This window comes from Bombus terrestris, chromosome 13 (genome assembly GCF_910591885.1).
Source record: "Bombus terrestris chromosome 13, iyBomTerr1.2, whole genome shotgun sequence".
Lineage (NCBI taxonomy): Eukaryota > Metazoa > Arthropoda > Insecta > Hymenoptera > Apidae > Bombus > Bombus terrestris.
Genome location: NC_063281.1, coordinates 8,089,895 through 8,115,704, shown reverse-complemented (window position 1 = coordinate 8,115,704; position 25,810 = coordinate 8,089,895). Strand labels below are relative to the sequence as shown.

General features: G+C 38.7%; 4 protein-coding genes across 8 annotated transcripts in view; 3 read left to right on the top strand and 1 right to left on the bottom strand.

Moving 5' to 3' along the window:
- The window catches only part of LOC100642535 (probable nuclear hormone receptor HR38), a 56,439-nt gene extending 47,196 nt beyond the window's left edge, over positions 1–9,243 (top strand). Inside the window, exon 7 of one of the 2 annotated variants that reach the window (XM_020866212.2) lies at positions 9,145–9,243. In XM_020866212.2, coding sequence (XP_020721871.1) covers position 9,145 — 1 coding nt within the window. In that variant the 3' untranslated portion in view covers positions 9,146–9,243. Of the gene's footprint in view, positions 1–518; positions 7,847–9,144 lie in introns of those variants that run through there. The other variant, XM_003400043.4, reaches the window with a different exon arrangement.
- An 80-nt stretch (positions 9,244–9,323) lies between these two features.
- LOC100642772 (carcinine transporter) lies at positions 9,324–13,062 on the top strand. 2 transcript variants are annotated; one of them, XM_020866213.2, is made up of 11 exons: positions 9,324–9,466; positions 9,699–9,920; positions 10,493–10,666; positions 10,745–10,848; positions 10,920–11,074; positions 11,214–11,382; positions 11,468–11,716; positions 11,919–12,133; positions 12,274–12,455; positions 12,526–12,704; positions 12,802–13,062. In XM_020866213.2, the coding sequence occupies exons 1-11, from the start codon at positions 9,395–9,397 to the stop codon at positions 13,010–13,012; spliced, it is 1,932 nt and encodes a 643-aa protein (XP_020721872.1). In that variant the 5' UTR covers positions 9,324–9,394; the 3' UTR covers positions 13,013–13,062. The 2 variants fall into 2 exon arrangements, with proteins under 2 accessions (XP_020721872.1, XP_020721873.1); XM_020866214.2 differs by lacking the exon at positions 9,699–9,920 and having other exon boundaries at positions 9,330–9,466.
- An 842-nt stretch (positions 13,063–13,904) lies between these two features.
- On the bottom strand, positions 13,905–18,454 carry LOC100643092. 3 transcript variants are annotated; one of them, XM_012315326.3, is made up of 8 exons: positions 17,786–18,454; positions 17,195–17,302; positions 16,907–17,116; positions 16,019–16,546; positions 15,269–15,338; positions 15,028–15,190; positions 14,187–14,414; positions 13,905–14,128 (listed from the first exon to the last, which is right to left on the bottom strand). In XM_012315326.3, the coding sequence occupies exons 1-8, from the start codon at positions 17,810–17,812 to the stop codon at positions 14,083–14,085; spliced, it is 1,380 nt and encodes a 459-aa protein (XP_012170716.1). In that variant the 5' UTR covers positions 17,813–18,454; the 3' UTR covers positions 13,905–14,082. The 3 variants fall into 3 exon arrangements, with proteins under 3 accessions (XP_012170716.1, XP_003400094.1, XP_012170717.1); XM_003400046.4 differs by having other exon boundaries at positions 13,905–14,110; XM_012315327.3 differs by lacking the exon at positions 17,786–18,454 and adding an exon at positions 17,580–17,701.
- Positions 18,455–19,417: 963 nt separating this feature from the next.
- Positions 19,418–25,810, top strand: LOC100643214 (4-coumarate--CoA ligase 1). The gene is made up of 10 exons (XM_003400047.4): positions 19,418–19,625; positions 21,215–21,567; positions 21,931–22,138; positions 22,357–22,526; positions 22,658–22,853; positions 22,963–23,117; positions 23,197–23,380; positions 23,510–23,838; positions 24,629–24,824; positions 25,151–25,810. The coding sequence occupies exons 2-10, from the start codon at positions 21,325–21,327 to the stop codon at positions 25,234–25,236; spliced, it is 1,767 nt and encodes a 588-aa protein (XP_003400095.1). The 5' UTR covers positions 19,418–19,625; positions 21,215–21,324; the 3' UTR covers positions 25,237–25,810.

Below are 25,810 nucleotides of genomic sequence, written 5' to 3'. Positions count from 1 at the left end.
CGAACGATTTATAATGCTATACACTTAGGAGATATGAAAGAAAAAAAAAAAGAAAACAAGAAACGCGAGTGTACAAAGTATCAAAGAAGCAAAGATGCAATATGGCTGCATGGTGATGGAAAATTCGAGACATTACATACTGATTCTAGAAATTGGATCGAGTTGTAGTTTTCTGTTTAAAACGAACAAAATTTTGCTTGAATGTCCTTAATCATAACCGTCTTATCTTTGTTTAAAAAACGAGCCCTAAGTTGTCTCACATCTCAAAACTATTCTGTACAATACAGTTTCGTTTTGTCGTCATTGTTTACGATCCCCTTTGTCTCATAGCCCCGTCCCGTGTACAGACACGTGCACTCGACACAGAGACCCCATCTGAAAAAAAATTTAGGTCAAAAAATAACAATACAAAATTGAATAAAAAAGAAAAAAATTTCAATACGTTAAAAAAATATGCATACACACACCGAGCAGTGAGCGACAGTTATTGATATTTGGCTCGCTTTTGTTGTTTACAGATCACCCCACGGTTGTACTGTCGTGCAATTTGATTTGACTAGAGAGCTATCGAACACAATACAAAGACAACAAGATTGGATGGTGCGGATGCGAGTTGATGGATGTGCGTGAGTTTCGAAGCGATGACGATGATGGGGTGATGAGTCTGCACGTGTCCCTGCTCTGGCGACGGTATTTGAGTACCGACACGTCGAGCGCAACCCCAAATGGTCGAAAAAATAAATACATGTCTGCCGACAACGGATGATGAGGAGTGCAAGTGGATGTTGCCGATGAATGGGCCAAGGCCGAAGTCTGCCGAGATGTTCCGGTGATGCAAGTATGCCTGGTAACGAGCCTGGGGCTTCTACCCGCGTGATTGAGAAGTTGAACCTGAGGAAAAGACGACTTCAATGGACGATGATCGAGGCCAATGAGAGAGAGAGAGAGAGAGAGAGAGAGAGAGAGAGAGAGAGCGAATGAGTGAGTGTGGAAGAACGAATGGTGTGAACGAGGAAGAAAACGCAGAGAAACCAAATGAGAGAGAGCGAGACTGTAGAGCTGCTAAAGAAAGAATGTGCTCTAGTAATTGAACGTAAGGATGGTTCTATTAATATGTATGCATGTAAGATCACAGGGAGTCTGTGTGTATAAAATAAAACATGTCACCTTTGAATGAGCGATTATATTACACACGTCGTCTCGTCGAGAAAGTTCAATTATTAATGCGCAACTCGTTGTAAAGCTCCTAGCTTTTTTGTCCTCCTGTAGCTTTGCCAACGAAGCCCGCGGTCTGTTTCCGATTCCTTACTAAACTGTCACACCATCACTCGTTCGAAGCAATCGAAGCATCACCGAATGACTGTTGTTGGCGTGATTTGAAGTTAATGAGCGAAATAAGTGGCGGTCAGAATGCTGGTTGCTATTTTAATGCAGCCAAGTGGTGCACAAGTGGAGGTAAGAACTTTACACAAGAGAGGAAGAGAGAAAGGGAAAGAAAAAAAGAAGGTAAGAGTGAATGCGTGTGAATAGCATCACAAATGTTCTGAATGATTCTCAAAAAAATATGGTCGGAAGGTTCAAAATATTGCTGACCTCTGGTCCGATCGTGCTGCGCGAGAATCTAAATGATTAGTTGTAGTATGATAATGATGATGATGATGATGATGATGATGATGATGATGATGATGATGATGATGATGATGCCGCGTATGTTACTTTGCCCGTATGTGAATGTCTGTTGCTGTTGATTCATTAAAATTAATATTTTGCTGGCATAAGTTATTGAGTTGTACCGAAGTCCTCGTCCGGCCTGAACGTTCGAGTAAAAAAGAATTGCAAAGAGGAAAGAAAACTAATTACGATCGAGTAGTATTCAGCGTCAAAATACATTATACAATTATACCCACCCATACACAAAAGTAATCCTGCGCGTAATCGAAATTAATTTTATGCGATCACGTTATATCATTAATTCGTATTTTTGTAATTCTCCAACGGAATATCGGACGAGAGCTTTTTGCACTGCCACTAACATTGAAACAATACTATGTACGTGATGTTCAGGCACGTGTTTTACACCGTTCGTTTCTTTCTTTGAATTCAAAGGGCTCAAGGATATCGAGATCTTGTTTCGCGTGAATATTTGTCAAAGAGATTCGTCTTCCTGGCCTCGCATTGTTGTAGGAAGGCGTTTATTGATGATCAAATGAAAAAAGAAAATCATATCGAGGATGTTGCTCATCTTTATTCGCACGTTATTCCGGTGTCCATCGAAAAAACGAATACGGTGATCGCGTAAAAGTTAGGAACGATGGAATTTCAAAGATAGGTGATTGATATAACTCGACTTCATATCGTCCGGTTTTTCCCCGTAAGTTGTTTCAATATAAAATCAAGCGAGTTATACGGGAATAGATAGATAAATTCGTTGAAGAAGTCGGATATCGAACTGAAGATATTTCAAATTCCTGGTCGCGCAAGGATTACGCAGAATACTTTTTTCCTTTTCTTATACACACACACGCATCCCCTATTACATAAACATTTCGAATCATGAAACGACTGAGATATCGAATGGATCAGAAACGTTTCAGGATCCTTTAACGATGCGAACATTTTTCATTTTCTCGCACACTTCCTTGCCAGTCAACCTCGCAAATTTCCATAGCTTTCCCTTGTAGGTGGTTTTGTGCACGAACGCGATATTTAGTAAGATTTTACACGAAAGATTAAGCGGGCAATCGGGCGCTCTAATAATATAATACGAAGTTACGTCACGTGGTCGAAACGTGGCTGTGCTAGTGCCATGCATTCCAAATACTTTTGCCAGCGGAAGCGCACTGTGTGACCGTTCTTTCGTGATGTTCGGGGTATATTTTATAGTGATTTCATTCTTAACATATTTTTCCCGTGAACGCCTTGTTTATGCAAAGCTTTACGTACAGACACGATATCGAACAGAGAAGATTATTAACGATGATCGCAGCGAGATTCGAATGGAAATCTAGGCTGAGGGGTGGTATCTTCGTAAAAGAATCGCCTGGGTTGGGGTAAACGTGTTTCGACGGAACAAACACAAAAACGAAAACTAAACAAAACAATTTAAAAAATAAAGCGAAGAATAAATAGTTGAAAAGGGAAACAATATTGGCGTAAGAAGAAACGCGAAGGGACAAATAGGGAATTGACGAGAAACGATTATAAACTAAGACTTTTTATTAAATTGATTATCTTTTTTACGATTTTACATATCGAGGGAAACCAATGTGTCTGCTCCATGTCTGGATATAAAAATAAATATATATACATATATAATTTTTTTACTGTTGCGAACGATATTGCCAAACTTAGCGTATAAGAAAGAGAAATGTCTATTTAGCTTTTAAAAATGAGAAGAAACCTGACAAAACAACAAACAAATAAAAATAGGAGTAGGGAAAAATCGTTTCGGCGAGCCGCTCGTTACGTAGACTGGAGCCTAAACCTTGATCTCTTTGCGATACACACATCCATGTACACACCAAACACATACAGTTATACACGAATGCAAATTCTCCGTACATTGTTTTATCTCGCGGTGGATCCTTTCGATTTCGAAGCAGAACGAAATTCTCGCAGACGAAACACGGTGTCTTCCAATCGCGAAAATTTCTCCTTCTACGAAAAAGAAAAAACTACAGCTTTGCTTTACAGTTCTCACGATGACGAATGCCGTCATCGATCTACCAAAGTCGATGTCTCGATGAATCCAAGGAAAAAAAAAAAACTACAAAAAGTATTTAGAAAAAGGGGGGGAGGGGGAAGCGAGAAACCGAAAGTAGTGAAACGGTTTATTCCGAATGTCCAAAGAAGAAATATGCAAAATATCGAGGCGCAAAGTGTATCCTGTTTTTCTTTTACATTCCACGTAGCAGAGAGAGTAGAGGGAAAGAGAGGACGTAAGAAAGAGAGCGAGAGGAGAGTGGAAGGACGAGAGAGAAAGAAAGGATGTAGATGTGAAAGGGGGAATGCGAGAAAGAGAGAGAGATAGAGGAACCACGACGGAGAGGACGTTGGTGCGCGACTTTCCGCGTCTTGATAAAGAACTCGATCGCTCGCCTGTCCTTCTGATTCGCAAACAATCGAGAGTTGCGCTTCGTCGCATTCACCATTCTACTGGCTGTCTTTAAAATGGGTGGTCGAATTCGTAAAAGCCTTCTACTGGTCGTTAGGATGACGCTAGGATGACGATTAGGATCGATAAGAAATTATTCCTGTGTTACTTATTCGACGCATCTTTTTATTCTCACGACGAGTAAAATGTATATAAAAATAGCCATTGAACTACCTATTTTAGAAACAGTCTGTACATTAATGGAACGAACACGCGACTATTCTTTTCATCACGCGTACTTTACGATCAATCGTGACCAAGAACATTCTTTCATGATCGTATAACAAGCGTCTACTTCAAGACGTTACTAGAAGACGGGGTATATCGTTCGTTTCCGGTATCTTCGAGGTGATCGTTGCGAATCACGTTATCAGGTCCGCCGAGAAGGGCAAACAGACTAACAGAAATGGAAGGAATGAAATACGGAAGGAAACACCCGTGTAGATAGGGATCGGTCGTGGAAGAGCAGAGGTAGGAAACTAGGAAACGAAATGCCGGCCGTGCCGTGATGGAAGTAACGAGTAACGAGTTGTGAAAATAAAAAATACGAAAGAAGCAAATTATATTATATATGCGACTGTGATTTTTTGGAGAGACTCTCGTGTGCGAGGGGTCGATGTTCTACCTTAAAGGGAGCGTGGCTCTGGCTGATCCATGTTCTCCATTCTACGATCTCAAACATAGCAGATTTGCTCGCCATTCTTCTGTGTAATTATTATTTTGTCTATTCGTTTTAATAAGAGAATATTCGCTGCTCTGTATTTCGAGCTAGCCTAACGCGCACACAAACACGTATATTTAATGAATGTAAGAAAGGCATATATACGATGATTGAGGTCGTTTTTGAAAGACGGAGTTTTCCTTTTTAAGTTTATATGTGATCGAGGGAACGAGTCACGATCAGAGCCTCGCTCCTAGAAACAAACTCATACACGATAATATCTTATCGAACTATTAGTTGTTAGCCTTTTCATCGTCGAGACGCCTAGAGTGCGTGCGATGCTTCACTAGGGAACGTACGTGAGAGCGTATTTAATTATAAGGATTATTAAAAAGAATAAAAAAAAAAAAATTTTGAAAAGCGTGTGCATTACGCTGTATCAGTGATGATGTGCGCTGTGAGATAAATCACAATTTACTGGTAGGATGTGTCCTGTTAGGGTGTTATCTGCGAGTGAAGAAAAAACGACGAGAAGAACGAATGAGCTGTGAGAGCGAGAAAGATTGTGAGCGAGAGAGAAACACAAGAGGAGAGAGTATTTGATAACTGTGGTGGAGGGATGATGATGAGAGTTGGCTCGTGATTCGACGTGAATCGCGGCGTCACGTTCGGGAAAGGACGAATCGTCGATTTGTAAAAAAAAAGAATAAAAAGATAAAGAAGAAACAAAGGATGGAAATAAGAAAAAAAAAGTTATATAAATTTTGTATCGTGACGCGGTTAAAAGATCGGAGAACTGTCACCGAATCCATGTCCTGGTGCTTCGCTGAAATTTTTGTCCAACTTAGAAAACGAGATCGCAAGACTAAATAAGTAAGCTGTTATATAGACGACGATGACGACGATGACGACGACAACGACGACGACAACGACGATGCGAATAAGATGAAAACGAATCCAAGCAGATCACACAGATGAATTATTTTTCGAGAGGATTTCAGCGACGCTGGGTCCAGAACAGAGTCTCCGTTCTTAAGATATTCGAACCGCGGTGCCGTTGTACGTACGAGACAATATTTTCGATAATATTTTTTAAACGATCGAATCGCGAAACACGAAGCCAACGCGTGTAGAGCTGTTATTGTTCCAAAATGTCCGAGAAATTGCACGGTAATGGCAAAAGTGAAGATCGATCGATCGTGTGATGCCTATAGTGCTTCGTGTGTGTATCACGGTTGATCAGTATCTTCAGATATTTTTGTTTTTCCCGATTTTTGATGGGTTGCGTCGAGATAAAGCTAAAATGCCATTACCATGCATATTGTGTGATTAAAAAACTAAAGAATTAAAAGAGAAGCAAACAAAAAAAAAAAATTAATAAAAAAAATGAAAAAAATTAATAACGAGAAAAAAGAAGAGGAGAGAAGCAAAATGAGCGTGTGAGATTGATCTTTTTGTGACGATATGCGGAAAGAGAGAGAGAGAGTGCTGTCGAGTGCTGCCGATCGACGATCGGACCAAACATTATAATTTACGCATGTGAACAATTCGGGCGATAAACGTGGGTTTGAAGCAAAAGCAAGAAAGAAAGAAAAAACGAATAAACGAGAACACGAGTTGGATGAAATCCTATTTAGCCTGCCACTCTGTAATTTGCTCACCCTCTCCAATTTGTTTCCTAGAGTTCAGCATTTACTTCGACCTCGTCACCAATAAAATAAAACAAAAGGACAAAAAAGTGGAAAAAGATATACCGTAAAAAGCCGAAGAATCGATAAATTCCTTTAACCTATTCCATAATTTAATGACTCGTTTCTTGTATTTCAAAGTAGATCCTACGAATATTCATTCGCGATCGCTAATAAAACTTGTTTCTTGACTCATTTGGCGAAGATTAATTTCTTATCTGCATTAGATAAAAAGAATATTGTTTTTCCTTGTAAAGGAGCGAAATCTTGGTTAAAGTCATAAGTGGCTATTACGTGCTCGGTTATCATAGTATTATCAGGCAAAATAATGCTTAAAGCAAATCGAGATTACAACAACGAGGAAACTTTATTTTGCTACAGAAGATGAATCTTATATCTTATACTTAGGAGGACAATGTTTTCCCTTGTTACCTCTGATTTTCCAATAATAATAATTTTCTACATGAATGATTCTAGAATGGGAGAGGGTGCGGCATGTCTACGTAGCGCAAGATATTTACGTATCTTTCATTTCTTTTCGGTCTGTGTCAGTCGTGTGGTTTGCCGAGCCTGTGTTCTGTGAAGGTATCCAAATGACAACGATTATATGTGACACATCGGCTGCATCGCTTATCTGAGTGCCAGAGCGATCGTGGAATGATTGGGGACGATTCTTTTGGAAAGTGTGTTCGCCGTACGATCGGTTACATTAATACAACAATAAACAAACAAAATACTGATTTCGAAACACAAGATACAAAGGTCGTGTTATGAAAACGAAATCGCATACTTTGCATTTCTTTTTTTCGTATTAACTCGTCTGTTATTGCGTGTTATCTGTAAAACGTAGATTCCACGCTGTGTGTTCATGGATGTCAGCTTTTTTTTTTGTTGAATCTTTAATGTGGTTGATCGTACTCTGTCAGTGTGTGTACGAGAAACGATTATACGAATCGCCAAGCGACAGTGCCATACGATTAATTAAACGAGAAAAATCATTTCGACTACTAACATCACGATTTTCATCGTCTTGACAAAAAAAAAAAAAAAAAAAAAAAAGAAAAAAGGATCGAGAGAAACGAAAAAAGAGTGAAAGAACGAGGGAAAAGGAAAACTACGAGAGAAAGAAAACACAGTTGCGTTCTGTATGTGAAAAAAGAAATTATGAAATCTTATTCCGAGAAGAATGCGAGGTCGTTTCATCCCGCAAGATTTGACCATCGAATTGCGAATTGCTTCCACATGTGTTTTCAAATTTGGAATTTCTTCTCCTTTCTTTTCTTTTCTTTTTTTATCTTCGACAAAACGAGATTGTCCAGAATAAAAATTCATTTGAAATCTGAATACACGCAGCAATGCTATTATTACCAGTCGTCGTTTCGGCATCGAGCTTTCTCTTTCTCACTTCTTTTTTTCCAATAACCACCCACCTTCATCTATCGCTTTCGACATCGTCATTCAGAGTAATCTCATAACGAAAATGCAGAAAATTTATCGTCCGATCGATATTCGTATGCGAACACGCGGATGGAGAACGTGAACAATTACCTGTGTATACCTAACGGTGCTTTATTTTATCAATCAGATTACCTTGGATTTGAACGAAGCCGTATATTTCGCGATTTTCAAGCATTTACCGGGGATATTCGTTATTGTAGAAAAGTACCGAAAACGTAGTTTAACGATACCAAACTATTAACATTTCCAACAAATCAATTTTGTTGACGAAACGTGGGATAGACGAATGATACGAATAAGAAAGGATTTTTGCAGAAAGTATATATATATATTTGTATATTATACTTATACGGGAGGTAAGCGATATGCGAAAAATCGCACGTTTGATCAGCATGAAAAATTAGAAATTAATTGTAGAACCGCCACGAAGGATAACGAATCGAAAATTACAAAATAACACCAAAAGTCGCGCGGCGTGTTCGAAGAATGAAATGCGGCCACCACGCAGCATATGTCAGCATTGTTCTTAATCTCCTTTAAGTACCCTTAACCCAATTGAATTAGAAGGACACACCTCGTGGCACGCGCCTCTGAAGTCGTGTCGCCTGCATTTCCTCGATTCTCTTTCGCGTGCGTGAAACGCGAGTACGTACGCGAGCTTTATCCTCTTCTTTCCCTTTCTTTTTTTTTTTTAACTCACTTTCAAACGAAGAAAGAGAAGCCGGTGGCTCGTGCTTAATGTACTATATTCGGGAGATGAACAATATCGGTGTATTCGCCATAAAAATTCCGGAGTAATTTCATCGACCATAATTTTTCTTTGTCGACGAAACGAGATACGACGTACAAGCACATACCATTCATTGATTTGTGTTAATTTTCTGCATACAAACTAATTATTACACGTTCTTTCTCTCTCTTACACACACGCACACACACACACACATACACGTACACAAGCACACTCTGCATATCTCTTCAATTTAATATCATTCATCTTCGTTTTGTTCTTTTCTTTTGATACGATGACACGTTTGACAAGTGAGTTTCCTTAAGAGAGAAGAGTAACAGTTGTCGAGAAGGCACGAATTTTTGAAAAATGTTGAGCGAGCAATGGATTGATCAACAGTGAGCGATTTAATTTTCTAATTCATCCAATTCCTTTTGGGTTCGTGTCCAACTAGAACTCACTAAATCCACTACAAGAGCTGGCACACGCTATCTAAATACTTTTGTCTCCTCTTCGTGGCGACTTCGGAGGGACACCCTCGTAGTACGATCGTGCGAGGGTGAAAAAGAAAAAGACGCAGCAGGATGGAACGAATGGCACGTCGGTTGCACTGCCATCGTAAAGGAGCTAATACACGTCACGTAACGCGTTTCTAAGGTATCGGCGACGTTTCGGTAGCTTGAACGTGGGAAAAGTTCACGAGAATGGAAGACTTGGATGAAAATCAAACGTCCGAATCAGCGAACACCAAGACGACTGGAAACGCGAACGATGAAGTAAGTTGTTTATGTCAAATTACATCTTCAACATATCTATTGGTAGGAATTATTACTTCGAAGTAATAATTCCTGTCAACACACTTCTATACTCTTATCTAATCGATAGGATTTCCTTCATTATCGTCATTCATTTAAACGGTTTTTGATTGGTGTCATGATATAAAACTCCTTGATATAATTGATTATTTAAAAAGAGTGTGATCAAGATTAAGAGCCAAGAGTTTTGTAGGATGGCTTCGATCTCGACGATCTTCTACCGATCGTCGGCGAATTCGGTCGTTATCAGAAGCAACTTCTTTGGCTCGTGTGTCTTCCGGCGTGTCTTCCGTGTGGCTTTTGCGCCTTCAATCAACTCTTCATGTCCGACACGCCACCCCACTGGTGCAAAGTACCGGGGTTGGAGTCTCTGGATGTCTCCTGGAGAAAGAGACTCGCGATTCCAATTAGTCAGGTGCAATTGTCGGTCTAGGCGTTAATACTTTTATCTCCTCGTTCATGTGTTTTATTAGCAGGAATTTAGACAATTAGGGTATTTATTTAAAAGCTAGCCTATCAAATATACCCGCTCCTCGTTGCAAGCTTTTCATTTTTAAATTATTCGATAACTACATGGGAGACACTCATACAATCATTTTGATATTTAGAAACATCTGTAATTCTGTCATTAGCTTTTGGCGAAAATAATTCGTAGTAATATTCTGTTGCGCTTTATATTCTAAATACGTAGTCGTACAATTATCATCATAGGAATGGCAGAGTTAATTGCCAATGACAATAAATCTTAATCGCTATAAGTAGGTTAGAAAATAAGATTTAGAATTAGCGTTGCTTATTCTATCAACCTACGCTGTTTGTCGAGGAAATTAGATAAACGCTAGCATTTTTCTCGTATTTCCAAGATGATTTCCTTCTCTGATACTGCAGAAAAGACATCGTTTATCCATAATAAAGTACATATGTACGTTTACCACAATAGTGCACGTTATTTGCTCGCAGTATTGTAACAATTGCCTTCATAATTAGGAGGACAATGAAACGTACAGTCAATGCACACGATACGATATCGATTGGACAGCGGAAAATATTTCTGTCGTGACAGCGGCTTCGTACGTGCCAAATGCATCGTGGCCCATTGTTCTATGCGATCATGGTTGGGAGTATGAAACTTCAGAAGTGAAATCTTCCATCGTTATCGATGTACGTTTGCATTTTGCACTATTTTTTGATCAAGATGATTATTTTATTTTTTCGTTAATTCCTGTTGAAACGTTTCAGTTCGATCTCGTGTGCGATCGTGCGATTTACCCGACGATTGGGTTGGTCGCTCTAAACACGGGAGGACCAATTGGAGTGTACCTTTTCGGCACGCTAAACGATAGGTAACAAACATTGTTACTTAGTTTTGAAACTTAGATACAGGTTGTTTCATTACCTTTGTTGTATCACATAGAATTGGTAGAAGATTGTCTTTCTTCACGTGTCTGGCGACTTTAATAACCGGTGGATTTTTAACGTCGATGTCGAACAGCTTTTGGACCTGGGCTGCTACCAGGGTGGTCGTTGGTTTAACCATTCCTGCTATTTATCAGATACCTTTTATCATATGTAAGATTCCACGAAGAGAAAGAAATAATAAATAAATAAATAAATAAATAACATGAACAAATACAGGGAATAAAAAGTATGAGAAATATTTTTCGTAGAAAGAACGAGTATTAATGTTTTCTGGGTTTTCTACAAACAGCTTTGGAACTGGTTGGACCAAATTATCGATCATTCGTGACAGTGATGACGTGCAGCTTCTATACGATGGGATTGTGTATGTTGGCTGGTGTGACCTATTTGATAAGAGATTGGAGAACGCTTGCCATAACCACGAGCGCACCCTTTCTTTTGTATTTCTTATACTGGTGGTGAGTAATTGTCTCTTTGTCTTTTATCCTTCTTCCGTATTCCTTCTTCCGCGACGTCATAATAAAACGTCTAAGATTATTCAAGGTTGCTGCCAGAATCACCAAGATGGTTATTGGCGAAAAGTCGATTAGTTGAAGCTAACGAAGTCTTGGAACGATTAGCCAAAGTAAACGGGAAAGAGTTACCTACTTCTTTCTCGCAAAAGCTACGTCAACGAATGATGATGTCACGGTCTAAAAGTGAAGAGGAGAGATTACGTAAAGGGCCCGGTGTATTGTCTCTCTTCAAAACACCAAATATGCGATTGAAGACATGTCTTATCACTCTAAATTGGTAAATCAAAGTACAAATACTTCATGAATCAACGAATAAGATAAAATATAACACGCGTGTGTTTGTAGTAAAATTTAGCTTTCGACACTTCTACAGAATCTTACAATGTTTTCGTATTATTAATCGCTGTTTATCGAATATACGTGATTGTATTTCTTTATGTGAACAACAGATGACGAAATGTATCTATCGCTCTTTCTAGGTTTGCCAATAATATGGTATATGTCGGATTATCGTATTACGGGCCAGCGTTGGGTAACGAGGAACACTTGAGCTTTTTCTTCTCGTCTCTGGCTGAGATTCCAAGCTACATGGCCTGCTGGGTCGTAATGGATCGATGGGGTCGTCGATGGCCTCTTTGCTTGTCCATGGTACTCGCTGGTGTATTGTGCATTGCCACGGTTCTTTTGTCATCTGGTACTACATTACGCTAATAAAAGAAAAATACAGGAGAACAGATTCTTCGTATAACTCATACAATAAAATGAGAAATACTGAAAGTAGTTTGGAAATAAATTTTTTCATTTTAACTATTCCATCTTTGTCTGTTTTTATAGATGCTGTTGTGACGACGCTAATTCTATTCCTCTTATCAAAATCCGCAATATCAGCCTCTTTTTTAATTATATATCCGTTCGCCGGTGAACTTTACCCTACACAACTACGCGGCGTAGCGATTGGTTTCTCCGCCTACATTAGTGGTCTCGGCCTTATAATCATTCCTTTTGTTACTTATCTTGTAAGTAATCGTAAATACGCTTATCGTGTCTTCGCGTTCAGTTAAATCTTCCAGGAATTTACGTCATTAGGGCAAGGAGAACTTAGTACTGCCCCTCGTAATTCTTGGCGTCGTATCTGTAATCGGCGGACTGTCTGGCTTGCGTTTGCCGGAGACGCTGCATCATCGATTACCACAGACTGTAGAGGAAGGGGAACTGTTTGGAAAGGATTGGACTTGTGCCGACTGTTTTCGTTGCGTCCCGACTAAGTATGAATCGTATTATTGTCAAAAATAGTCGAGTAAACACATAAATATTCCTCCTTCTTAAATGTGAATAACACGTCGTTGCTTTGGCTGATCTTAGACCTTCGTCGGCTGCGGCTTCTTACGAAGATTTATCGATCAGAGAGACGGTGGAGATGCACGAAGTACCTGAGGCACCGATTCCTCAGAGACTGTTAGAGGACCAACAAAGGCCTAGCAGTGCGAGCGTACGTCGGCTGGTTCGACAATCCAGCGTGATGGACACGCAACGGGACTCCGATGGATCTATTAAGATGACTTACTGGTTTTAGTTTCGAATCGAGCTTTCAATTTCAAAATAAAACCGAAACTACTGACCCAAGGAGGTATTATTACCTACAGCATTTTTTTTATGTATTGTCCCTGTCGTGAACGTATGCTTTTATACTAGTCTGTTAAAAAAATTCGTAGAATTACATCAGTAAATCGTGAGGCAATTCTAGCGTCGGGTTTTCGTATTTCTAAATCGCCTTTTAAAATTGAATGCATATTTCCTCGACTGACACTAAGATCTTCAGCGATTATCCGGTCAGTGATAACACAACTTTATAAACACGATAAAAGTTCTTCTTTAGAACTGCTCGGTAGGAGGTCGAGCATCATCTTCCATCTCTTCTCTTCCTTCATGAAATCTCTTTGACCACTTGTAAATGGTTGCTATCTTCATATGCTTCTCACTTCCTCTCTATATGTTTTTTCTTTTTTTTTTTTAACATACCAGTTATTTCAGTACCTTGTTTCTCTAGTTTTACAAGAAATTACAAGAAATTTACAAGAAATTTGGCATTAATACATCGTTCTTTAAAAAGATCGCCAAACAAGATCAACACGTGTTATAGTCGAAAGAAACATGAGCGTGGTTTGCTATAAGCGAAACTGATTATCGTAGGCTTGCGAAACTGTTTATAGATAAAGCTATAAACAGCATTCCTTGGCCGAGTAGATCGTCGTTACATTACCGAGATAACAATAAAAATATCATTCAACGAATTTTTTAAACAGAGAAGTATGTTCTCTTTATGTAATGCACTTGAAGAAACAAATTATACAAATTATCGGAACGATTCGATAGAATATTATCTTAAGTATAAAGCTTTGACATACGTTGATAGTTTAGTCAAACGAAATATAAATAACGCGAACAGAGGTATTGACAACAAATTCTTTTCTCGTGTACGTTTTGTAATTTATTCTCACGGTTGGTATACAAAACACGAAGATTAAGAGAGGGGGAAAAATAAGGAAGAAGGTGTTTTGCCGTGGGACCGACTTGTGGTACCGAGCGAGCTGTTCTCGTACTTCCGAACGAATCTTTGTCCACCCTTCTGTTACCTCTTCGACTTTATAGTCGAGTGGTTCTATTGTAGCAGCTGCAACCAGGAAGATCACTGTACGATTTCGATACCAATGTCCCATACTTGTTTCATCTTTTCTCATCTTATTTACCTGTCCAGTAATCGCTGCTTTAGCTCGGGTGGATAGGTTACGTATATATAATGATCGGGCATTTCTTCGTTCGAAGGAAGATTATCGTCCCCTGGCTCACCTTTTCTTCTGCCACTGGTTCTACTGTCGCCAGGACCACTCTGATCGTGTAACGAGGACGTAGCCGTTAGATCTCCATCCGTGTAGTCTAAGCTTCCCGTTCCATCCAACCTGTCTTCTTCTGCTGAACTGAAAGATTGATGTCTCGATGATGAATCACGGTAATTAACAAGGATAAATACAATGTATGTACTGCATTTGGATAAGATGAATGATATCTTTGGTTAAAAATATGTAATATGTTTCGAGTGGGAATATTGATATCTGGTATCTTAAGTAGAATTTATGGGATTAATGACGCCTTCGTGTCTTTGAATTGTAAAAATGATTTCGAATGTCATTTTTTCTATACTATCAGGTTCTTCGGTGTAAAAACAATGTAAATCTTCGAACGTCTAAACATTTACGTGCATAAAAAGAAACAGTTATATTTGTACTTTCATCCAAGCTATTCATTAATATCTTAAGTTTAATTCTACGTAGATATACATATGTGCAATTTTTAATATCGAATTTTGGAACGATTTCTAACAAAGTTACGAAAAGAGTATGTGACTTATCATTATTGTAAACATTTGACATATTTGTATTGTGTTGAATCTTTAATTAGATCTGCCTGGCTGCGTATGTGACGACAGTCGTCGTGCTGATAAATTCTCTTATCGTTGTTTTTATACACACGCGAACGATGATAAATCGTAGGGCGACATTGTTATGTGTAAATATGTTTCAACGTACGTACTTGAACAGCACCCAAATAATGTAGTAGCACGCGTAAATGGACAAAGACAGAACAAGCAGAAAAATGCTTAACAGGTACCAAGGTGTGTGCCTCTGTTGCTTTTTTGTATCTTCCCAATACCTGTCGCAGCTAAGATACCAGCATATCGCGCGATTCAACTCACCTAAAAAGAGAGAGAATGATAAAAATTGGAAATCCGACTTGTCGATAAGACGTTTATCAAATTGAACGAACGGCATACCTTCCATTTCCTGGAAATCTCGTACCGAAAGATTCGTCAAGAGTCCAGCGATGCAATCGCGGATCAGTACCTGTTGACATTATTCAAATGATAACACTTTCGTGACATAAAAGAACACGATATTTATGATACGTGCTTGTTATTTCATCCTATGCCACAATTTGTTACAACACTTTTTATTTCCTCATTAACCGTGCTTTTAGTCTACGGATTATACGGAAGATTATACGTTAATACTCATGATACTCGTGATACTCGTTTGGGTTTAGAAAGTTTACGTGACTCTAGCAAAATAGTGATTAGTCATTTTAAGATAAATGGAACGACAAACGAGGCTAGGAAGTGGTTAATCCTCTCTCGAATGCTCTACAAGGAAAGGTACCTATATTTACGAGATTATTCGGAACAATAATTAAGTAATGCCAAAGCGTTTTGTAATGACTAAAGCTTCCAAGGACAATACAACAGCTACTAGAACGATAATCTTACATACTCAAACACCGATCTGTAATCTTCGAGTTGCATAGAGGACAGAGAAATAGGCCGTTTCTGAATTCATATGGTATTGAAAGATATACTATTTCTCTCACGAGCAGATATTATCTTATAGAACCAAGGAAGTCGTCCACTTATTCGTATCGTTCGACTATTCCTAGATCTTATCGACGTTTCATCGAGATGATTTCCAAGAGATAAATCAGACCCTTCATTTAAAAAATTTTCTACAATCTTCCCACGAAGTCAACTAACTTCGCATTGCAACTTCAGCTTCTGCAGCTCCTCCGGCTTGCAGTTGGCCTTCAGCTTCCTCAGATGCAACCCCTTACGCCTCTTTTTGTCGACGGCTGGTAACGCCGCTTCCACGAGATTCTCTTCATCGTCCTCGTCTTCTTCGTCTTCGTCCTCTTCGCCGTTGTCGCAGGCGTTACTCCTGTTATCCGGACCAGCGATTTCGACGTGGTACGCAGTTCCTGGCAAACGATGATTCTCTAAAGCCCCGCTGTCTTCTCGATGACAATATTGCTGAATGTTGGTGACAGCTCCGCCACCGGGAATAGTGCAGGCTTTCTCGACCGGATACGTGCCCGAGAAACTGCCTCGCGACTCACAAGGCATCACAGATGTGTGACGTTGCTCCGTGTTCTCTTTCCAAACTTGTATATCCGTGCTATGGTGGCCAGCCTCGTCGTCCACCAGGGAATTTTCGAAATCACGATTTCCAAGCACGTCGCATCTCATGATGTCGCAGTAATCCGCGAGGCACACCGCGTCTTCCGCCTAGCCTCCAACAGTTTCATTTATAATTGACACACTTGGCAACTGGTCTTACCGTATTTGAAGTTATTTGTGTGCGTTGCGAAGGAGTGTCGATAGATTTTCTGTGCCAGGTGGAAAATGGGAGGTGTCTCATAAAATCGATGAAGTTTACACGATGTTTTTCTCTAGAAGCATATCCCTCCTTTATTATCCCGTTATAAGAGTATATATTTATAATTACAATTATGGCAATTATTCTAACGGAATGGTAATTTTGATAGAAACGAGGCTTTCTAAACGAGTCGTGACATCTCCAATTCTACACTCTATATGTCGAACAAATTATATTTACTCGAGCGAATCGAAAGAAGGAAAACGAACCGTGTTAACATTGCTTTTGTGTCTGTTATCGAAGTGGGCATCCAAGTGTTTCTCTGCGTAGAAGGATTTGCCACACAGACCGCAGGTCCATTGTGACGGTCTGTGTTGGTGTTTCGCCTTTTGCTGTGGTCGAAAAATATCTCGACTTTCGTGGAACGGGCACTCCAGAGGCAGCTCTACTTGATGTCTCTTCAGAATTGGCATCCATCTCTGAAACCTCGAGAAAGTTGAAGGATTTTCCACAGCGAAAAAATTGCTACAAATGGACATTTCGCAAATTTTCTTTACCTTCTGAACTATCCTCCTCACCACGGACGCCCGATCGCGGGGGCATGATATTTTAAACACGCTGGGTCCTGGCCAGGGGATTACGGATAACAGTAACACTATCAAGACCTGCGAAACGCAAAATACACACTTATTCCTTCACTTATTCCTTCTTTCTGCTTGCGCTCGAATGAACAACGTTGTCGTAAATTATTGTCGTTTGTTTATTCGGAGGTTTACTAAAGTTTACTAAGTAGTACTCGTCATTTTTTCAATACCGTACTATCTATTAGTCTATATTCGTGACGTCTTTGTCCGTGTTTCTCATGGAATATTTATACGATCGTGTAAAACGACCGTTAGCTGTACAAACGGCATGGAAGGAAAAATTTTCACGCACTCTGACCTCATTAGTCATCATTTCCCTGTTCCGTATGACGCTATGTCGATAAGAACAGATCACCCACGATTGTACGATCTCAAAAGCTACGACACGAAAAGTGGAATAAATTGATTTGCAATGACGCAATCTTGCTGACGTGACGGATAGACGATGACCATTCCGTCTGTCGATACAAACACGTCAATTAGGCCGATTCTTTTTATAATTACCTCGAAATGAAAAGGTTGGGTCTTCATTCATAGCACAGACTCGCTTAGCGACAGTGACCTGGTGTTCGACGATGATCTAGCGTTGCGACGAATAACACGAATATCCCGTTTCTCAATATACTTGCTCGTCGCGGTTCACGGTCAACTGGGGACGTAACGGGGGTTGCAACGAGGCCAAGCTATAGGGATGAACGTCGACATGGCGTCGTTGCCTTTGCGAACAGGGATGAACCTTCGTGGGGCGCTTAATTGTTTGACCGGTTGACTCACCGCTAACCAAATGAATTTATTTTGCGGTCAAATATTTTATCAAGACATATATTCGAATAGCTTATTCGTTTTATGTAAATAGACCTTCGTAAGTGCCTGGAGTAACGAAGATTTTAGAGTAGTTTGTTTTCGCTTTTAAATGACATATTCGTGTATTGCAACGTTAATTTATGTGCTTATGGAGGAAATGACTTGCGATTAAGAATTTGAAATGTAGATGTATTAGATATAAGTATGAATGATATTTCACATTTATTGACACGTATTTCACGACACTTGTCGTACGGACCTGGACGCAACGTTGGAGTCGGCGTCGATGACGACGCGCCGACGCATCGACCCCTCGACAATGTGCCGGGTGCAATAGTTGGAGTTAAATACAGACGACGTTGAAACAATGAAAAAATGTGATTCTCATCGATTAACATAACGTTACCAGGTCATCGACGCTTAGATGCTGTTGCATTAGCAATCAAATTGCTTTGTCTTATATTCATAAATAAATGTATCGAGCTTATTTGCTTAAGGCTCACCTATAGGGTGTTCGTTTTGTCAACGAACGATAAAGCGCTAAAAGGTCGGAATCCCGTCACTAGATGGCAAGAGGGGAGACGTTTTTAGATACAAAGTCCAAGTTGGTCTCTGTATGGTTCAAACCGTCGGAAATACCGACGTGAATTTTCTTTTTATTCTTCCCTTGACAATTTCGTACAGCGCCATACCACGATGTTTAGCACCTTTATATTCCACAGGAGTATGGTTATATAATACGAATGGTAAGATCAGTTCATTTTGATTATGTAACATCGACCAAAGCGTAACAAGTATTGTACATAATATATGCAAACTTCATGCCTCAAAGTAAATTAATACTTTCTGTAATCTAATTGAACGAATACTCGTGAATATTGTAATAAACACTCTGAGTAACTTATACATCCGCGAGTATCATGTGGATTTTCTACTGTTTTATATGTCTTAACATAAATATTCTCAGTCTAATGTAAATATTCATATATGTGAATGTATTTATGGTATAATTGCCAGAACGATAAGAGGAACCTGATATCTAGTTATCAGTCTAACAATAAATAGTAGGTCTGTCTCAAACTAATCGACTAAATTTTATTGCATTTAAATCACCGTCGAAAGCGGGAAGAACATTAATCGATGTTCGTGAACACACGCGTCCGCGTTGCGGATGTTATCATAATGACAGAATCAATTACTTGCAATCGAGCAAAGTGTACTGAAAATACAGTCGTTCGTGAAAGCGTCATTATAGTTTTCGCATACAAATAACCATCCCTGTACACGCCTCCTCTGCTAGAGTGTTGGGTGGGGGAATGGCGTATCTACAGGCGGGCAGAAGTTAAATGGTTTGCAACAGAAACTCGTAGTCTGTCAGTGAAAGTCAGTTAGTTGAGTAAGCTTCGCCAGTTCTGTGTCGTACGTAGGTTCGCGGTATTGCGACTTTTCCCAAATACATCACGTCTAAGCCGACAACAACGACTCGAGTCCTACGGCTACGCACTAACATTTACACCGTGTATTCAAGAAGATCATCAAGGTTTGCACGTTTTCTTACGTTTTTCTCTGTTTGACAAGTGTATTTTATCGACGCTGGATTGACCCCTTCTTAATCGATCGCGATCGGTATTGAAACAAAAGACATCCACTATATGAAAACCGGTTTGCGATTTTACTTGCATAAAAGTAAGTGAAATCAGAAATCGGATTTTCCTATGCAACAGGTCAGCCGAGTAAAAATCGATCGATCGATGAAAATTGTAAACACGCTTAGTTCTGCGTCGAGATCATAGATCTGGTCAAAAGTTAGACGGTATCTAGTTTCGAATAATTTTTATTTACGGTCGATCAAGTGTTTCGAATGTATTTGACATAAACGGATGTTTATCGCGTACTTGCATTCGTCGCGAAGGCAACGTTTCCTGGGTTTATAAGAGGCTCAACATCCGTTTTATCGTGATATCGTAAGTTTGCTATTGCTCGTAACGAATAATAAACGCAAGATAGCGAAAACTAAATCTCTGTCTGTCTGAGTCGCCGCCAATGCCTAGCGAACGAACGTTCATCCTCAGGAAGCTATCGCAAAATGTTATTCGAGGCCAAAGCACCATCTGGCGTTCCAAATGCGTAGGTGTAGAAGCTTCAGACGGTGCAGGATTATTCGTACTTTTGAGAAAGTTCAATGGTCTCTCGATCGAAACATTTAACATCGACTTATCACACAATCTGTTTCAGCCGACGCGATATACGGTACGATACCAATGATATCATCTTTGATTCTCCGAGAGCTTGTTTACGAACAAATTGAGCGCTCATTAATATCTAGTTTAATACTGTGATTAGTGTTTAATACTGTAAAAATTTATAAATGATAACTTTTTTCGACGGGAACAGTTTATTGTGTAAGACAACGTTGAATGAAGCAGAGTCATACTCGACAACTGCAAGTCATTTGGTAGACTGTTCCTCGATTTACCGCGATAATGTAGGAAGGAGCCGCTATATTTACGTGTGGCTGAGAATAAGATAACAACTAGATGAAGTGTGTAAATGTCGATAACCATGTTGTACTTTGATCTTCTACTATATTCTTCACTCGCAGTTTGTCGTTCTATTAATTCAGATTCCTTTGATCCGTCGCAAACAATTCAATCTACTGATTAACGTAGTCCGTTTGTTATTCCACAGACATTCTTACAGACATTACATTCGGTCTGTTCGTCGCAGCGTAACTTGTCCCATCGGTGTATGATGATGCAATCAACAAACTGGCATAATTATTTATACATTATTGTTGATATCTTGATTGTCACCTCGAAGGACTTCCTGGAAAAAGCTTGTTAATCATGAACATATGGATTACCAGGAAAAAATGATGTTGTCCGGATTAAAATTTTATTAACTTCTGTAATCGTTTCGTATAGTTATAAGATTTCGATCTAGATGTTTACGCGATTTATGTTGTCGTTGTAAGTATTTCTACTTTCAACGTTCTGCGTCTTCGTTCCTCTTAACGTCAAATCAGTTGACCCACATTGAACCGCGTGCCTTACTCGGTACACGTTATTTCCACAGCTAAAAAATCATTTTTATGCGATTCAATTGTCATCGTTTTTATCTCTTTTCCAGAACGTACCCGTTCGACGTGATCCCATAAACTGCTAACAGTTCGTTAAAGTGTTACTATCGAACTATTAACAAATTATTGGGAGACTAGGATAAAATATTGCGTGCAAATAATGACGGGCGTCAGGCAAATTTTTCGTTGTGCTCGAAGACTAAGCCAGATATCGGAGAGCGGGACGAAAGTTGCAAACCAGTTCGCGAGACGCACTTCTACATTGGCGCGACAGAAGATCATGGAGGATGAAAATGGAAAAAAGATTTTCTTGTCGCCGTTCGGCGAGTTTACGCCGAACGAGATGCTCGTTCAGGAATACATCTGGAGCAATGCTACGAAATTCGCTAACAATATTGCGCTGGTAATATTATAAACAAATTATTACAATTTCTTTCTTTTCCCTCTTTATTAGAGCAGTGAAAGAATGGAACAATTTCTTTGTTACTGTTATAAGTCACAACAGTCGTCTGTGGGAGCGATAATAATAATTAAATACGATAAGCACGAGTAACTCTTGAAGAGCGGCGCGTAGTGCGCTTACGTTCTTATGTTCGTTTCATACGAATATGATCAAGTTACAACAAACGACTTTTAATTGTTACAACACAGCTGCAACAGTTGCTGATTAGGATAATTTTTAGTAGCTACACATTTCAAAATGATGCAAATAGTAATTTTCTATGCTAATTCGATGACTCTAATGCAATCGATGTTACTATATTAGGAGTGCTCGGTGACCGGAAGAAAGTATACGTACAGCGAAGCGAAGGACGCAACTAATTATATCGGAAGAAGTTTGATAAATATGGGTTTGAGAAAGGGCGACGTAGTGGCCTTGATATCGCCCAATTATCCGGAAGCGATTTTAGGTACTATCGGTATCCTAGAGGCCGATCTTATTGTTACTACAGTGAATCCTACCTATACGTCTGGTGAGTTGTATTCATTACTGATTCAGCAAGAAATTAACTACTTAATATACATTTGCGCTGGTATATTTAGATAAATGCGCATAATCAGTAAAACGTATTCGCATATTAAATTATTCGATATGTGGAAGAAAAGGAATTAATCAACATAATTTTGTTAACAATTCTGTTTCTGTTCTCTTTCTACAAATCATTCTCAATTATTTTCTATTATCAAACAGATGAAATACAGAGGCAACTGAAGATTGCGAACGCGAAGGCGGTCATTACAGTGGCAGAAATTGCACCGATCGTACTCCAAGCTTCGAGAGATATCCTCGCATCTGGAGGACACTTGGTGGTTATCGAAGATGGTAGCGGACCTATTCCCGATGGTACCGTGCCGTTTAAGGTGAGGACTAAAATTGATCATAGTGTCGAGCACCTCGGATAAATTGATTGAATTCGAATTCGTAGGCGTGAAACCGTTTGGTATAATCGGTACGAGTTGAACATTGGCTCAAGATAATGAAACTTTTATAGGATCTCATTGCACGTGGCAAAACGTTACCGCCTATAACCAGTTATCAAACGTCACCAAACGATTTGGCTGTTTTACCATTCTCCAGTGGAACGACAGGCTTGCCAAAGGGAGTGATGTTGACGCATAATAATTTAGTCAGTAACATGCAAATGGTGGAACAGACGTGCAAAGAGAAAATGTGGCAAACTACAACGGGTAAGCATCGTTTATTATTGTTTATTATTATTGCTTATCATCTTAGTATCGTAAACTTATTTGTTCGTTTAATATCAAGCATCATTGACGAGATTAATTATTTTTGCAGCCGACTTCCAAGAAGTATTACCTTTAATATTACCTTTCTTCCATATTTTCGGGTTGAACGGCATGGTGTTACCGCGTATCGCCTCCGGTGCAAAATTAATTACTGTTCCAAAGTTCACGCCAGAACTATTTGTTAGCGTTTTAATGAAACACAAGGTGAGAATTCTGTTGGAATATATCTTTTATTTGGCGACATATACTTCAGGAATGTTTTCAAGTGTACTTTATTCCACAGGTGACAGGTCTTTACATAGTCCCACCGATACTTCTGTTCTTGAACTCTTGTACATATATTAAGAAACACGTTTACGAAAGCATGCATCACTTTATCAGTGGTGCGGCTCCATTATCACAAACGGACGTAGAAAATTTCTATCGAAGGTATCAGTTAAACCCCGATCAGTTGAAACTCTGTCAAGGTAAGACTTTAACTCTAATTCCTAAAATTTCTATTCCCGAATCTTTCGTGCTTCATTAAAGTTGAACTTCTTTTGATAAAGTCGAAATTCTAAAAAATATTTATCATTTGTTTAATTTCTTTCAACAAGGATATGGATTGACGGAAACCTCGCCAGTTGTTACCTTGGATGTAGGTGATTCGAAACCAGGAAGTGTCGGAAAAAACATTGTTGGTTGCGAGGTACGATTAGTCGATCAAAGTACGAAAGAAGATATTTCTGAACAAGGTCAAGTCGGTGAAATATGGGTCAGGGGGCCTCATGTTATGAAAGGCTACCTAAACAATGAAAGTGCCACGAACGACATGATCGTCGAGAATGGCTGGCTGAAAACCGGGGACATTGCTTACTATGACGAAGAATCCGATTTCTTTATCACGGATAGAATGAAGGAGTTAATCAAAGTTAAAGGATTTCAGGTAAATGATACCTCCATTCATAGAATTAGTAGATAATATATCAATCTTCCTTACCTGGTAATCCTAATCTAATACGTTTGAAATATGTTATCGAGATTATTATTCTGGACAACTTTTCCCTATCCATGTCACCGCCGCTCGACCTTAGTTTCCGAGATATTCGCAAAAAGCTTCAATTAAATCTATTTTCCACTTATCCCATACTTATACATGCCAATCATTTTTCGTGTAAATAAGAAGAGATATATCACTATGGTAACGCTAACATGACTTAATTTTTATTTCACTAAATTTTGTGACTCTGTCGAAAAATTCGAGTACTACCATTTATCATTATTCATATGTACTATCAAACGTACTTTTGTGTATAAAATATATGGAACTAGTAAACAATATTAAGTTGGTTGTATTACAGAACTTTTACTTTGTCGCCTATGTAATTTCGATAATCGAATAATTGCATTTTTTTATATAATTACATAGTACATACATACTATATATATATATATACGTAGTATTCATAGAAATTTTTCCAATTAATTTTTCCAATTGACGTAAGGCCAGTTACGTTTTTATAGTTATATAAAGCGCATTACATTTTATTAATTCTTTCTATCTTCCAGGATCAAAGTATTGAGTCATGCATTACGCCATATACTTTCTGTACGATACAAACTTTATTAGTATATTTTTTATTAATATATTCTTAAGCGTTCATTTCTTCATAAAAAACACCAATTTGCTTATTTTTCAAATCTCGTTCCTTTATCGATTTAAAATTTTGCGTCAGGTACCACCAGCTGAAATGGAAGCTATACTAAGATCGCATCCAGACGTCGTGGAGGCAGCTGTGATCGGTCTGCCGGACGAAAGGTGCGGTGAGGTACCAAAAGCTTTCGTAGTGACAAGGAAAGGGTCAAAAGTGACTGAGGATGACATTAAAGATTTCATTAAAAGCAAAGTGTCAGAATACAAACAGCTGCGAGGTAAAGTTTTTCAGTTTACGTTTAATGCGAAACAGAATGCAATTTGTGATGTCATGTTTCGTATATAAAAACGATTAACGTACCAATGAATACATCCATCTTTTTCCTATCATATTATGTAAATTTTCCAGTACATAAAGTAAGCTTTTTAAGTAGTTAAATAATATCGTAGAATTTTTTACATATATTCTATTAATCTATCATTATTTTACGTTCAACCTGTTTTTGATTGTTTTTGTACGATACAAATTTCGTTTAATATTGTACTTCTTATTTACCTGATCGATAATGTAAGGTAATCGAACGTGAATTTGTAATAATTTCAGGAGGAGTTACCTTCATAAATGAGATACCGAAGAATGCGAGCGGTAAGATCTTACGATCGCAGTTGAGGAATGAGTGCATACAATAAAAGGTTGCTTCTAAAAAAGACTGAGGAACCTCATGCCAGGCCTTGCTGACAATCAATACCATTATGGGATCAACTATTAATTAAGAACGGAATACGGTGAATTGTTCTTGCGAAGTTAATTTTCGTGATAATAGTAATCGTATTGACTATTATGTCGTTATGAGACTGAAAAAAAAAAATGTTAATTTTAATTGGCTAATAACCACGCGTGCAATGGATCTCTTGCGAGTGAATACTTTCACGATACTTAATTTTTGTCGTTTATTTACTTTCCTTTCTTGCAATCTTAAGAGAGAGAGAGACGGAGGAGGAAAGGAAATGAACTACGGTTTTACTTACTAGTATAAGAAAAGAAGAAACGTTATTGCGTATGGGCATGGTTGCAAAAGTGATTCGAAAAATCACGCATTTTATCTTTAATGCCATTTAATATATTACCGTTTTTGTGGTGCTATCTGTGACAATGCAATTAATTCTACTGTGACTTAGATAGTTTTTAGCGATATTTGATTTTTATGGTGATTTATACCAGAGAATAACCGATTAATTAAGCAATAAAATATTTTATAGTTGA

Excerpts from the sequence above, each read along its gene's own strand:
- LOC100643214 (XM_003400047.4), top strand. The coding sequence starts at position 21,325 with ATGACGGGCGTCAGGCAAATTTTTCGTTGTGCTCGAAGACTAAGCCAG. Across the intron at positions 21,568-21,930 it reads TCGCTAACAATATTGCGCTG|GAGTGCTCGGTGACCGGAAG; the intron begins GTAATATTATAA and ends TTACTATATTAG. Across the intron at positions 23,381-23,509 it reads TCAGTTGAAACTCTGTCAAG|GATATGGATTGACGGAAACC; the intron begins GTAAGACTTTAA and ends TCTTTCAACAAG.
- LOC100642772 (XM_020866213.2), top strand. The coding sequence starts at position 9,395 with ATGGAAGACTTGGATGAAAATCAAACGTCCGAATCAGCGAACACCAAG. Across the intron at positions 10,667-10,744 it reads AATCTTCCATCGTTATCGAT|TTCGATCTCGTGTGCGATCG; the intron begins GTACGTTTGCAT and ends GAAACGTTTCAG. Across the intron at positions 12,456-12,525 it reads TTCCTTTTGTTACTTATCTT|GGCAAGGAGAACTTAGTACT; the intron begins GTAAGTAATCGT and ends TTACGTCATTAG.
- LOC100643092 (XM_012315326.3), bottom strand. The coding sequence starts at position 17,812 with ATGAAGACCCAACCTTTTCATTTCGAG. Across the intron at positions 16,547-16,906 it reads ACAAAAGCAATGTTAACACG|GCGGAAGACGCGGTGTGCCT; the intron begins GTTCGTTTTCCT and ends GTTGGAGGCTAG. Across the intron at positions 15,191-15,268 it reads AGATTTCCAGGAAATGGAAG|GTGAGTTGAATCGCGCGATA; the intron begins GTATGCCGTTCG and ends CTCTCTTTTTAG.